This window comes from Peromyscus eremicus, chromosome 1, assembly GCF_949786415.1.
Source record: "Peromyscus eremicus chromosome 1, PerEre_H2_v1, whole genome shotgun sequence".
NCBI classification, from domain to species: Eukaryota; Metazoa; Chordata; class Mammalia; order Rodentia; family Cricetidae; genus Peromyscus; species Peromyscus eremicus.
Window position 1 is genome coordinate 50,625,746 of NC_081416.1, and position 13,148 is coordinate 50,638,893.

A 13,148-nucleotide genomic window follows, 5' to 3' on the forward strand; every position below is an offset into this window, starting at 1 on the left:
TACAAGCAGTTCTCCCATGGACAGACATTTTTACTCCAATGTTAGTTTTCTTTTCAAAAAATTATACCTATTTGTTTGTGTGTGTTCATGCCACGGCATGGGAGTGAGGTCAGAGGACAAGCCATTGAAGTTGGTCCTCTCCTTCCACCCCGTGAGTCCTGGGGCTGAGCTCAGGTCCTCAGCCTTGACAACAATCGCCTTTACCTGCTGAGTTGTCCCTCCCATCCAGCATCGAACCTTTTTGGGTTCAGACTTCTTAATGGTGCAAAGTAAGTTCACAGGGAAAGGCAAAAGTTTCTTTCCATAAAGTTTTATTGCAGAATAAAAGTGATCCAGTTTGAAATGGGAACTGTGCAGCCAAAGTGTTGGTCACAGGAGGAAAGCCTTTCCTGGCCTAGGGTCTCTGTGAACAGAGACGGGAGGGGGAGGCTTGGGGTAGCATCTGCTCTTGTTCCTACAGCAAGAGAGTCAAGATCACAAAAAGCCAGGTCCTTTCTTGCAACCGGGGATGGGACGAAGCTGTAACACAAGCCCACAGTGTTTGAGTACAGCCAATTTCAATAAACCGGTGACCGTTTTCCTGGAGCTGGCAGCTTCCGGTTTACCCTTCCATTCAGTCAGCCAGTCAACAAACACTGTGTCCTGGATGACCCACCTGGGATCTGCCCTCCAGGACTTTCTTGTCTAGGAGAAATAACGTGCACCTTTATGCACAAAAGAGTGGTTGTCCACCCCAAGAGAGAGATGGTACCAAAGGAGCTGAAGCCCCGCCCCCGTCCCAAACATAGTTACATACACACACTTGTATGTATGACCAGATGAATTCAAACCGTCTCAATCACATGCTAACATAGCTCCTCCACCCAGCCACCGGTCCAACCCTCCCTTCTTCTCCCTCCCCTTGCATATGCAGAAATATTAAAAGCCACACTGCAGCTCTGGGCTCATTGCTATGGGAACTGGAATTCTGCAATCTTCACTCATGCACATCTGAATTCTCCCTCTGAATATCACAGTCACTGTGGAGTTTGTGCTTTGAATTCTGAGTCACTTCCCCCTGGAGGTTAGGCTGGGATGCAAAGGAGGGAGCTGGTGAAGACTGGCAATTAAAGACCTGATTACTTTCTGTCAGGGGTGATGGAGGGGCCTAGACAGGAAGGGCTGTGTCTCCAGGGGTGCTGTCCCGGGACTTCCCTGGGCTTTAGACAAGAGAGTGAGCAGGGAGACCCAGAGGGAGACAGTCGAGGAGAGGTTTCTACTTTGAGAGAAGCAATGGCATTCAGAATGGGGCAGCCTGCTCAAGGGACCTCACAGGGAGGGGCCAGGGGCACAAGCACCATGTTTCTGCTATCCTCTTTTTAGCTCTGGTGTAGCTCCCCACAGCCTGGAGCCAACAGAGGCTCAAAGCCCTAGGCAGGTCCTAGGTTAGCCTCCCTGGACAGAGTGGACGCAGTGGCACCGAAGGGACAAAGCACCCCACCTGGCACCCACCAGCAATGCGTTTTTTATCACTTGGGTTTCCCTTTCTGATCTGTAAAATGGGATCGCTAACTATATGCTGCACCATGCTGCTGAGAGTCAACGGATTGTGATATGCAAAGACCTGGAACAGGCCCTCAGAGAAAGTCACTTTCTCTGTGTCTGAAAGCACTCTGGAGCTCAGTGGTTCCCCACACAGTGAGAGAGTTTTCCCCAGCCTGAAGGATCACATTTTCCCCCAAAGCCTCAGCAGGCTCCTTTCCTTAGGGCATCTCTAGGGCCCCCAGGCTACAGCTCCCTTACCCACCCTGGCTGCTGCTGGTTCATTTCAGGCCTCTCATCTCCATTCCCCTCTGGCCAGCGCAGAAACAGCAGCACCACAAATGTGCCCTTGGACCCAGGTAAGTGAACCATTTTCCCAGGCCCTGCAGTCAACTTTATGAGACCAAGTAGACTGCGTCTGAGAGAATAAGAAAGGACAGTGGACTTTCAGGTACCAAAGAAGCCCTCTGACTCCGAAGACCGCCTCTTCCTCCTGGCCCGGGGACCGAGGTCCCAATAGGCTCTCCTTGCGGTCTGAGAACGCCTGTATTTGAGAGTCTCATATATACCACAAGCCACCTGAGGGATTTGTGCAGAGCAAGCCAGGGTTTGTGGTGGGGTGATGAGCACCGTCAGCCTCATCTTTCTTTTCTCTGCATGTGTTTATTGAGGCCTTACTCTGTGCAGAGCTGTGAGCAAGCAGTGGGGTGCATTCTGGGGAGCAGAAACAGACAGGTCCTTCCTGTAGGAAGGTCCCTGGGACCTAAGAAATGTTCCTGTAGGAAGGTCACCCTCTTCCACTGCAACAGCAGGTTTCTCACTGTTGTGACAAGATAGTACCTTCAGCGCAGCCCAGGGACCAGGAAAGGGACTCTTGGTCCAACAAGGCCCTTGAGCTAAAACCTTGCTTTTTCTGTTACAAAAGGGTGTTGCTGGAGACAGGGGGACCAGAGCGGGGATTGTGGGACCCAGCGCCTAATTCTCACACTAGGTCTAACCTACTACCCTAAAGCTCCAGACTGGTTCCTGAGCCTTACCTTTTCTCTACGTTGAACGCTGGGGTCAGGCCTTGAAGTGTTCCTATCTTCCTACTGGCAGGAAGGCCTGAGGCCCAGAGCTGGGAGGGGTGTTGGCCACGGTGATGGAACAGGGTAGAGTTGGATCCCCCCCGACCCCGCCCCATAGTCGGCTTCACCCCCGTTCCCAGATGGGGGAACACAGAGCTAATGAGGTCTCAGCTCAAATTTGACCCTTCCAGAGGAGCAGCTGGGGGTCCGCCTGGTGAACGGGAGCAGTCGCTGCAGCGGGTCCGTGGAAGTTCTCCTGGGGGCATCCTGGGAGCCCGTGTGCGTGGTGCACGGGGACAGGCTCACTACAGAGGCTGTGTGCGAAGCGCTGGGCTGTGGCACTCTGGAGAAGGTTACCTACCTGATGCCACCGACCTCGGAGCTGCCAGCCGGGGCCACCTCGGGGAACATCAGCAGCGCCGGGAATACCACATGGGCGACCGCACCCACCGTGCAGTGCAGCGGAGCCAATTGGCAGCTCTGCCAGGTGACGGATCGTGAATGCAGCAGCGACAAGAGGCTGGTGTGGGTCACCTGTGCAGGTACATGTGCCTGCCCCCTACCTACCCCACACCTCAGGCTTCAACCACTGCAGCCAAACTTTGGTCTCCAGACTTCCATCACCAGCCTCCCAAGTCGTGTAAACTCAAGTGGTTCCACGTTGATGCCCCACCCAACCGTGTGATGTCCAGATCTGAGCATTGCCTCAGATGTGGCCTGCAGATGCCTCCCCAGCTAGATCTCCAAAGCATCCACTTGGTCCCCTTTGGTCCCCTATCCTAATCCAATCTCTGTTTATTCCCTGTATCCCTCCCGATTGGGACCTGTATGTTCACTCTTCCCTCCAGGTAGACAAATTTGTCATATTCCCAGGCTGCCTTTGCTCCGAGGCTTGGTGGCTGAGACTCATGCTCAAGAGGGCCTTGCCTACCTGGTCTCTAGTCCCTCTTCCTGCTCTTCTACATAAGCCACGCCCACTGGGTTCTCAATTTAAAGGGGTCTCCCAATCCTCCCTCCAGGTTACAGCCACTCCCACTGAGTCCAATTCCCCACTCTTCCTGCCCTACTCCCAACATCCAAAACTCTCCCATTTTCAGAGAACCAGGCTGTGCGGTTAGTGGATGGTGGCAGCCGCTGTGCTGGCCGCGTGGAGATGCTGGAGCACGGTGAATGGGGAACAGTGTGCGATGACACATGGGACCTGAAGGATGCGCACGTGGTCTGTAAGCAACTGAGGTGCGGCTGGGCAGTGCAGGCGCTGGCCGGCTTGCACTTCACCCCAGGCCAAGGACCCATCCACCGAGACCAGGTGAACTGCTCAGGAACCGAGACCTACCTGTGGGACTGTCCGGGGCTGCCTGGAGACCAGTACTGCGGTCACAAGGAGGACGCAGGAGTGATATGCTCAGGTCAGTCAGTGAGTCTGAAGGAGGGGACATATTTGTGATGGGGCATCCTAAGTAGGAGCTGGACTGAAGGCAGGGAGTGTCCCGTCTGCCCCACCCCCTCACTGTTGAACTATTAGGGACCAGGGTTTCTGGTCCCGCCTGTGCTGCTTGTTGAGATCCACAGCAATGAATGGCATTAGTAATCAGTAACAACCCCAGATGCAGCTGCTCCTGCCTGTCCACAGCTCACACTTTGAGCAGCCAGGATCTAGAGTCCCACCAGAGGGCTGGCCAGAGAAGGTGGGGTGGGCAGAGGGGTCACAGGTGCAAGAGGGAAAACACATAGGGCTGTCTGGGCCCATCTCTGCCTTGGGGTTCTAAGCTGGCGGGGGTTTGGGCCCAGAATGTTGTAGCATGACTCCGTCACCTGCCCACAGAGCACCAGTCCTGGCGCCTGACTGGAGGTGTTGACTCCTGCGAAGGGCAGGTGGAGGTGCAGTTCCGAGGGGTCTGGAGCACCGTGTGTGACAGCGAGTGGTACCCTTCTGAGGCCAAAGTGCTCTGCCGGTCCTTGGGTTGTGGATCAGAGGTGGATCGGCCCAGGGGGCTGCCACATTCCCTGGCAGGTAGAATGTACTACTCCTGTGAAGGAGAGGAACTCACCCTCAGCAGCTGTTCCTGGCGGTTCAACAACTCCTACTTGTGCAGACAGTCCCTGGCAGCCAGAGTCATCTGCTCAGGTATTCCATCCTCAGCCCCTCCACCACTAGATTTAGTCCACAAGTTTCGCCTTTGTCTCTCTCTGTAGTTGGCTTAGCAACTGACAGATACTGGCCCAAGAAAGACCATTGCCCTTACCATGCTCAGGCAGACATTACTAATGGATCAGAGTGTTTTCTTCGTTTTTGGTGTTTTTTTGGTTTTTTTTGTTTTTTTCCTGTAAGATGCTCAACTCAGACCCAAATGCATGGATTAAGTATTTATCAAGGAAGCCATTATTATGTGCTAAGTAACTGGTACCTGTTGACTGGAATGGTTCAGTAGGTGGAGCCAGTTTGCTATCCCAAAGGTGATGGTTGCGGGAAAAATCAGATTAGGAAACATGGATGGTAATAACATGTGAGACAGCATCTAGAGCTATAGCCACATGCCAAGTACTGCTGAGCTCTCAGTAGCTTATTTCAGTTCAGTCTTACACCCGCGGTAGAAGGTGGCCTCTACTGCACTTCCCAGCTCTAAGACCACAGTGGCAAGTCACAGCATCGGTGTCTTATGCATCATAAAGACAAATAAATGCAGGCTGGAGGTGTAGCTCAGTGGTAGACCACTTGCCTAGTGTGTGAGATACCCTGGGTTCAAACCTCAGCACCTCAGGGAAGGAAGAAAGGGAGGGAGGAAGGGAGGGAGGAAGGGAGGGAAAAAAGAAACACCAAAAATCCTGGTGTGGTGAAAGAAACTAAAAATAAATATTGTCCAAACTCTTGACATGCTATCACACATAGTGAGGCCATTTTCCAATTACAGAGGCATTATAGTATGAAAGTGAGGTTCCCACCTGCAGGAACACAGTGTTAGGCTCCCTGTGGGGCTCAGAGTCCTGACTCCAAGTTCCAGCTTTGCTGTTTAGCAGCCAGGAGGACTGGGATAGTTCCTCAACTTCTGTGGCTTCAGAATAAAGGATACTCCTCCAGGTACCTGGAGACTGAGATGCTATGGCTAATGAGCTGTGTAAGCGCCACAAGTCAGGAAGCAGATCCATTAGAGGGGCTGTGGGTTACGTTAATGAGGACAGAGCTCTCTAGCTCCTGGGGTCCCAAAGAGCAAACTGAAAGTTGAGTGGAGAAAGCACACAGCGTCTGCAGCAGCTTACACAGGAAGAAGGAACAGTTCTATCCGTCCCTATTCTAACTGAAGCATCTTCCCAGCCAACTCCCCAGGGATCCTCTCACTGAAAGGGGCACAGTTTCTGTACCCTCACGCCCACAATGGGAATGCTCCATGGTTTCAGAGCATGGTTTCTGTACCCTCATGCCCATAATGGGAACACTCCATGGTTCCAGAGCATGGTTTCTGTACCCTCATGCCCACAATGGGAATGCTCCCTGGTTCCAGAGCACAGTTTCTGTTCCCTCATGCCCACAATGGGAATGCTCCATGGTTTCAGAGCATGGTTTCTGTACCCTCATGCCCACAATGGGAACACTCCATGGTTCCAGAGCATGGTTTCTGTACCCTCATGCCCACAATGGGAACACTCCATGGTTCCAGGGCACTTGTCTGTTTTGTTCAGTTTCTCGAACAAGGCTTGGCACACAGTAGGTACTCAGTAAACCCACTAAGTAAATGGGTGGTACTTTTCAACAGGCTCCCGAAGACACAACTTGTCCACTTCTGAAGTGCCTTCCAGAATTCCGGTCACAACAGGTGAGTGTAGCGTCTCCCAGCAATGCAGGTGCCTATGTGTGCATGTGAATTAAAATATACTCGTGGGCGTCTGTCTGGGGACAACTGATGGCTTGTTTTCAGGGCCCCCAATCCCACCGATGAGCTAGTCCCTTGGGGGGCATCCTGCCATATAGGACCACAGCCATGTAGGACCTATGTGAGCAACACACACACACACACACACACACACACACACACACACACACACACACACACTCCTTGTGAGCCAGAGAGGTCCTAAGTGCTTTGGAACCACTCGGGTGTAACACTCCTGGCCTGGCCAGGTGGTGGGATACCAAGAGCACCAGTCAGTTGAGGGCATGGGGTCTAGGGCCCTCCCCCATTATTTCCCAAGCCTTTCTGCACTCTCCCCCGAATCGACTGAGGGAAGCCTCTCTAAAACCTGAGGAACGCGCCGAGGTTCAGAGTTAGGGTGACAGCAGCCCTGTTGGCCAGCACTCAAAACTTCAGCTCTATTTCCAGACCTGTGCCAGGTTTGTGTGCTAGCTCCCTGCAGCTTGGCCAGCACCAGGGCTGGCTCCTGGGGCTCGCATCCCTGCTGTGTGTGCTAGCTCTGTGCCGTCACGTCTCTGAGCCTCGGGTTCCTTGAGTTTGGGGATGATGATCAAGACATCTTTTTCGGCATCTGCTGTGAAGTTATTTAATGAAATAGTTTTCTAACACTTAGAACGGGTCTGTGCTATAAGAGCCATATGGAAGTCCAGCACTGGCTGGGTTCCCTTCCCCACTGCCTGGATCGTTTGCATCCTGCCTCAGACCCTCAAGATGGGGCAGGACAGGGCCCGGAGGAGAGACTGAAGGACCGAGTCCTGCCCGAGGCCCTAGCTGTGGATAAAGAGCGCAGACAGGAGTGAGATGCTCGGGGCTGCCCAGGCTATGGATCGAGGCTGGCAGGACTTGCAGCTCCCAGGCCCCCTTTTGGAGTCAGGGTGTCAAGTCCCACCTACTCCAAAACGCAAAGAGAGGCAGGACCTCTTGGAGGTGGGGGTCCACTGTCAGCACTTCCCTTAGCCCCAGGGCTTTCCTTGGGGTTTACACCCCAGAGCGCCCACATCTCAGCATCCCCTCACACTGCTTCTGAGTAACCACATCTACCTTCCCTTCCTCACCCAAACCATCCTGTCAGCATCCAGAAAGGAAAGGGGAGAAAGTGAGGACTGAGGAGTGTTGTGTTTTCCTCTGGGGAAGCAGACACAGCCGAAGCATGTGGCCCAGCTTGTATCTCCCCACTTGGCAGAGACTCCAGGCCTGTGTTAATGTCACCACGTTGTGACCCTAGGATACAAGGCCTGACACACAGTGGTACGAAATGACTGTCTACTGAACAATGACTAAGTTCTGAAAGCCGGGGGGGGGGGGGGGGGGTTAGTAGCTAGAGGAAAATTTCAGGCAGTAAATGCATTTAGTCAATTGCTCATTTAATATACACTTACAGAGCACTTACCGTATATGAGGCACTTAAAGGCCGACGGGAAGAGTTGAATAAAAAGGGAAGAGGAAAACGGTGACAAGGAAAGTGGGGACGCTCCATCAAGGTGGAGAGGCAAGGAAAGGTGTAGAAGGGGCCCACGTCCGTTTCTTTCTCCGCCTGAATTGGGGTTCCTGTTTCCAGAATCTTCTGTGCCAGTAAGCGTGAAGGACAGGGAGTCTCGAGACCCGACATTTCTCATTCTCTGTATTGTCCTGGGAAGTCTCCTCCTTGTCTCCCTCATCTTCATAGCTGTTCTTCTCTTGAGAGCAAAAGGACAATACGGTAAGTGTGATGTTCCTGGAGCTACTGGACAGGAAAGAGCAGTTGGGAGGTATAGGCATCCCCCGGTACGGGAGGTGTGTGGAAGAACCCCAGCAGGTGTGGTCCTGCAAGGACCACCCGGCTCAGGCCTGGGAAAACTTCTTGGTGGTGGGAAGGATTTTTCCCAGCATGCCCAGTGGTGGAGCCTACTAGTGGAGGAGAAGCAAACTCGTTTGTGTTGGGTGTGGGGTGAAGGAGATGTGTCCTGGAACCTGGAACCTGAAAGGCTGGGAGACAGAAAAAGTAAAAAGGATGCATAGGCTCTCTGCCTCCCTTCCCTCAGCCCTCCCTGTTTCGGCGAATCATCAGCACCTGCCCACTGCCACCCAAGCAGGAACCAATAACTACCATGCTGTCCCCATCACCATTCCCAAAGAAGGTAGGAAGTCAGCCCGGGGGGAAGGCAAGGGAGGGACAGGGAGGACAGACTCTGGAGGGTCTGAGGTCAGAGCGGCACCGGCAGGAAAGGAACCCAGGCCAGACTGTGCATAGGTTGTGTGGCCTTGAGCCGTTCACAGCCTCGCTGGCTTAGCAGACAAATGACTTTCGACTTCAGCCTTGCACCAACTCTGGGCTTTTGAGTTCTGAGCAAATACAAGCCAAGTAGTTGGGGTGTTGGTTCTCAGAGGAAATGTTAGCTCTGCTCACTAGCTATAGATACGTGATGTCACATCTCAAGATGCTTCCCGACCAGAAGACCCACTGAGCCCATCACCATCCACCCAGAACAAAGGCTGGGGTGTGGCTACATTAGTAGAGTGTTTGCTTAATACACACAGGCCTTGGGTTCAATCCTCAGCAGCACACAACCCGGACATGATGGTGCACTCCTGTAATGCTAGCACATGGGAGGTAGAGGCAGGAGGATCAGCAGTTCAGGGGCATCTTGGCTGTATGATGCTAACATGGCTTACATGAGACCCTATCTTTAAAAAAGACAGAAAAAAATTCTCTTGGAACTTAAATTTTTTTTCCATGTTCTCTGACTAAAAAAATTAGGACTGGGGAGATCGTTCAGTTGGTTGAAGTGCTTGCCTTGCAAGCAGGAGGACCTGAATTCGGTCCCAAGTATCCATGCAAAAAGTTGGGCATGGTGGCATGAGGCTGATTTCCTAGTGTTGGAGAGGCTGAGACAGGCATGTCCCTGGGGCTTGCTGGCCAGCCGATCTAGCCTAGTCAGCAAGCTCCAGGTCCCAGTAGGAGAGTCTGTCCAAGTGTGGTGCAGGGTATGGCGGCTGGTGGCATGTGGCTTTAATCCTAGGTCTCCAGAAGCAGAGGCAGGCAGATAGCTATGAGTCAAGGCCAGCTCTATTGACATAGGTCCAGGCCAGCCAGGGATACATAGTGAGGCCCTTATCTAAAATAAACAAACAAAAACAAGGCTGCTGCTATCTCTTGGGCTGGCTTCTACACACACGCACACACACAGAGGGGAGAGAGAGAAAGAGAGAGAGAGAGAGAGAGAGAGAGAGAGAGAGAGAGAGAGAGAGAGAGAGAGAGATCAGTCACACATACTTTAGGACACAAAGAGTTTGAGTTTGACCTCATTGTGTTGTGAAACAAAATCGGCCACCTACTACTCTATCCCCTGTCTCTGCTACTGGGCTCTCAGCCTCTACCTTTAAGCACTCTGCCCACCTCAGTGCTGGGCCCTGTCCCCCAATCCTCTGTTCTCTCCCCAGCTCCTACGCTGTTCATCCAGCCCCGGGTCCCTGAGGACTCAGATTCCAGTTCCGACTCTGACTATGAGCATTATGACTTCAGCTCCCAGCCGCCTGTGGCCCTGACCACCTTCTACAGTGAGTGCTGGGCTGGCTCCAGGGGCTTGGGACCTGCAGGAGGGCACCTGTGGATGCCCACAAGGCTTTCACAGGTTGCTCCCCTGTACTGATTCTGAATGGTCCTAAAGTAAAGCTTTCCAAGTGCCCGTGACCCTGGAGATCTGTCTATTCACAGGAGTATCTCCTGTGCTATCTCTGACTGGTACGGTCTCAATGCCATCACCAGGCCCTGCACATGCATCTAAGAATGCTGTATTTGTGCGAACTCTGAGGGTCTAGGTGAGACACAATTCAGGCCAATTCTTACACACTCATCATCCCCAAACCATGTCTTACTCTGGCCTGCCCAGCCCCTCTGTTGCTACGCCAGCTCATGCCTCTTAGTCAGTTTGTCGAGCGCTCCCACAGCCTGCTGGGAATAGGACCAGAGAAGACTGCACTTGCATCAGGGCCCAGGCAGTGCTTGGATGGCCCATGAGTCCAGAGGGTCCCCACCTCTGTGGATCTCCTTGAAGCCCCGCTTATACCTACTGTACAATCAAGTTAGTACCAGAGTTCAGCCATGTATGACAGAAACCTTCCAAAATATCAGAGTCCTGAAAGCTGGAGATTCCTTTGATACTGCTGTGAAAGTCCCTAGGACTTTGCCTTTATCCACATGGTGCAGAACGAGTCATTGCCGTGTTCACACAGCAGGACCGCAAGGGCACCCTTCCTCCATCCCTCCACTAGCCTGCTAGCTGTAAGAGGGGCAGGGCAGGGAGCCTCCACCGAAGTAGCTGAGGGTTATGCAGGGGCAGGACGGACACTGGACAGTGGCAGCTAGCTCCACCTCATCTGCTGACTCAGGGCCTCTGGGAGGATCCCAGAGGAGGATCCACCTCCACTGGCCCGTGGGTGATGTTTGGTAGCCACTCTGATACAGTGAGACCTCTGAGCCCAGGTGTATAAAGTGTGATGTTGTGCCCCAAATGTTATGACATTGGAACTCAAAGTCATTGTCAGGCTTCAGAGAGCTGACCTTCATTCTTAAGCCCGATCCTGAGCCTCAAAGCTGCACAGGGTACAATGATTCCGGGCCATGTGGCTTCTCTTCCACCCCAGGAAGTGCCCCCCAGGTCAAATATCAGCCCATTTCTGGACCAACCAGGGCACGAGGGTGAGCCGAGTTGGTAACATCCTTATGAGGAGCATCTGCGGCATGGGGTGTGGGCGGGGAGACCAGGTTTCTACCCAGAAAGCCACCTGTCCCCACACTGGTCCACCATAGACCTGAGATACCCTAAATGAAACTTGAGCCCTGTCTCAGTCAGAGTCGTCCTCCTCCAGGTTCCTGGTAGGAGACGGAGCCTATATCCCACCACTCACCCTGCTTCCTGCAGATTCCCAGAGACATCGGGTCACAGAGGAGGAGGCCCAGCAGAACAGGTTTCGGATGCCACCCTTGGAGGAAGGTGAGTCCAGAGTGGGTGGGTCTTGAAGAAGATAAGCAAGGTGCCAACCTTGCCTCCAAACTCAGTAGCTCAGCTCACCTTAGCATGCACTAGCAGAAATTTCTCTCAACTAGTGTCTCTGGCCTAAACATTCTCATAAGCAGTAAGTTCTGTTGGAAGTCTAATTTAAAGCCCTCTTGTTTCCCTTTCCCTTTTCTTCCTGGCCCAGGACTTGAAGAGTTGCATGTTTCCCACATCCCAGCCGCTGACCCCAGACCCTGTGTGACGGATGTTCCCGCTCTGGGCTCTCAGTACCACATGAGGAGCAACAGTGGATCAGCACCTCCTCTGGGGAGGGTTACTGCAACAATCCCAGCAGCAAGCCACCTCCATGGAACTCCCAGGTGTTTTCTTCCGAGAGGAGTCCCCCTGCAGAGCAGCCCCCCAACTTGGAACTGGCTGGGTCCCAGGCAATGTTTTCAGGTAGTTGTGTGTCCTCCCAAGCTCCCAGTCCTATGTCCAACCTACCCAGAAGAGGCATAGGGCCCAAACTCTGAGCAGCCAGCTGGCTGTATGACCTTGGACAAGCCTCCCCCTCTCTGGGCCTCTCCTCATTGGCCTAGCCCCAGACTTGGCTCTTCCGAGTCTTCAGGCTGGCTCTTGGCACAGAGTAACTAGCTCGGGTCTTCAGCAGGGACCACAGATGGTGACAGTTCCAGCACCTCATCTGGAGAGTGGTACCAAAACTTCCAGCCACCAGCCCACCATCCTCCAGCGGAGCAGTTTGAATGTCTAGGTACCTGGGGCAGAGGTAGGGTGGGGGTGGGGGATGTGAACAGGATGGAGAAATATTGGGAGGTTTCTGGAAAAGGAAGTGAGCTCACTGTCAGTGGAGGCATTCAAGCAGAACCACAGAGGGGAGGCGTCAGTAGTGGTAAGGCTGCCAGCACGCACTCATCCACCATGCAGCAGCCTGGGAACCTCAGCGCTGGACTAGACAAGGCTCTGGCTGGGGGCAGCAGTAAATAAGAGGATGAAATGATCTCAGATGGTGCCACAGGGGCTGGGGTAGGGGGTGGACACAGGCCTGCTCACTGTCCCGTGGCATGGTGGCAGCTGCTGACCTCATCTTCCTGGCCCCACAGGCCCCCCTGATCCCCAACCAGACTCCACTGATGAAGAGGAGGACTATGATGACATTGGAGCAGCCTAGCCTGGGTCCTCGAGGCTTAGGAGTGGCCCCTCCCTCCACTCTCCTGCTCTACCACCCATCAACTTCCAAGAGGCTGAGGCCCCGAGCAGAGGTGGAAGGGCATTCTCCCAGCCCCTCATCCTCTGCCCATCCATCAACCTGTAGGAACCTGGAGCAGAAGGCATGACCAATGGTGTGAGCACGGACTGAGTCCTGGGTTGAGCAAGCAGGGTCTGGCCACTTGCAGCAGTGGTGGAGGGCCTCAGCTCACTCTGCCATGTCCGGTACTTTGATCCTAAGTCTCAGGAAGCTGCCGAGGGGCTGAGCAGCTCACCCACTGCCGCAAGATAGGCCCTGGGTCGGGGCCGCTATTATCACTCAGGAAGGCCTAGCTGTCTGAATGCAATCAGAGAAGCACCCACTTAACATGGGGATGTGGCTTCCTGGGCACTGTCAGCTGAGAGTGACCAAGACAAACACATGCTCCACCTACTCAGGCCAAGGCCAG

General features: G+C 53.6%; 1 protein-coding gene across 1 annotated transcript; it reads left to right on the forward strand.

Annotated features, from left to right (window-relative positions):
- Window positions 1-508: 508 nt before the first annotated feature.
- On the forward strand, window positions 509-12,896 carry Cd6 (CD6 molecule). The gene is given in 14 exon segments (XM_059249284.1): window positions 509-521; window positions 1,812-1,880; window positions 2,780-3,130; window positions 3,686-3,997; window positions 4,414-4,716; window positions 6,341-6,400; window positions 8,055-8,195; window positions 8,518-8,613; window positions 9,917-10,033; window positions 11,398-11,469; window positions 11,678-11,782; window positions 11,785-11,931; window positions 12,143-12,244; window positions 12,594-12,896. Coding segments are annotated over 14 exon segments (1,956 nt in total). The 3' UTR covers window positions 12,662-12,896.
- The last annotated feature ends 252 nt before the right edge of the window (window positions 12,897-13,148 follow it).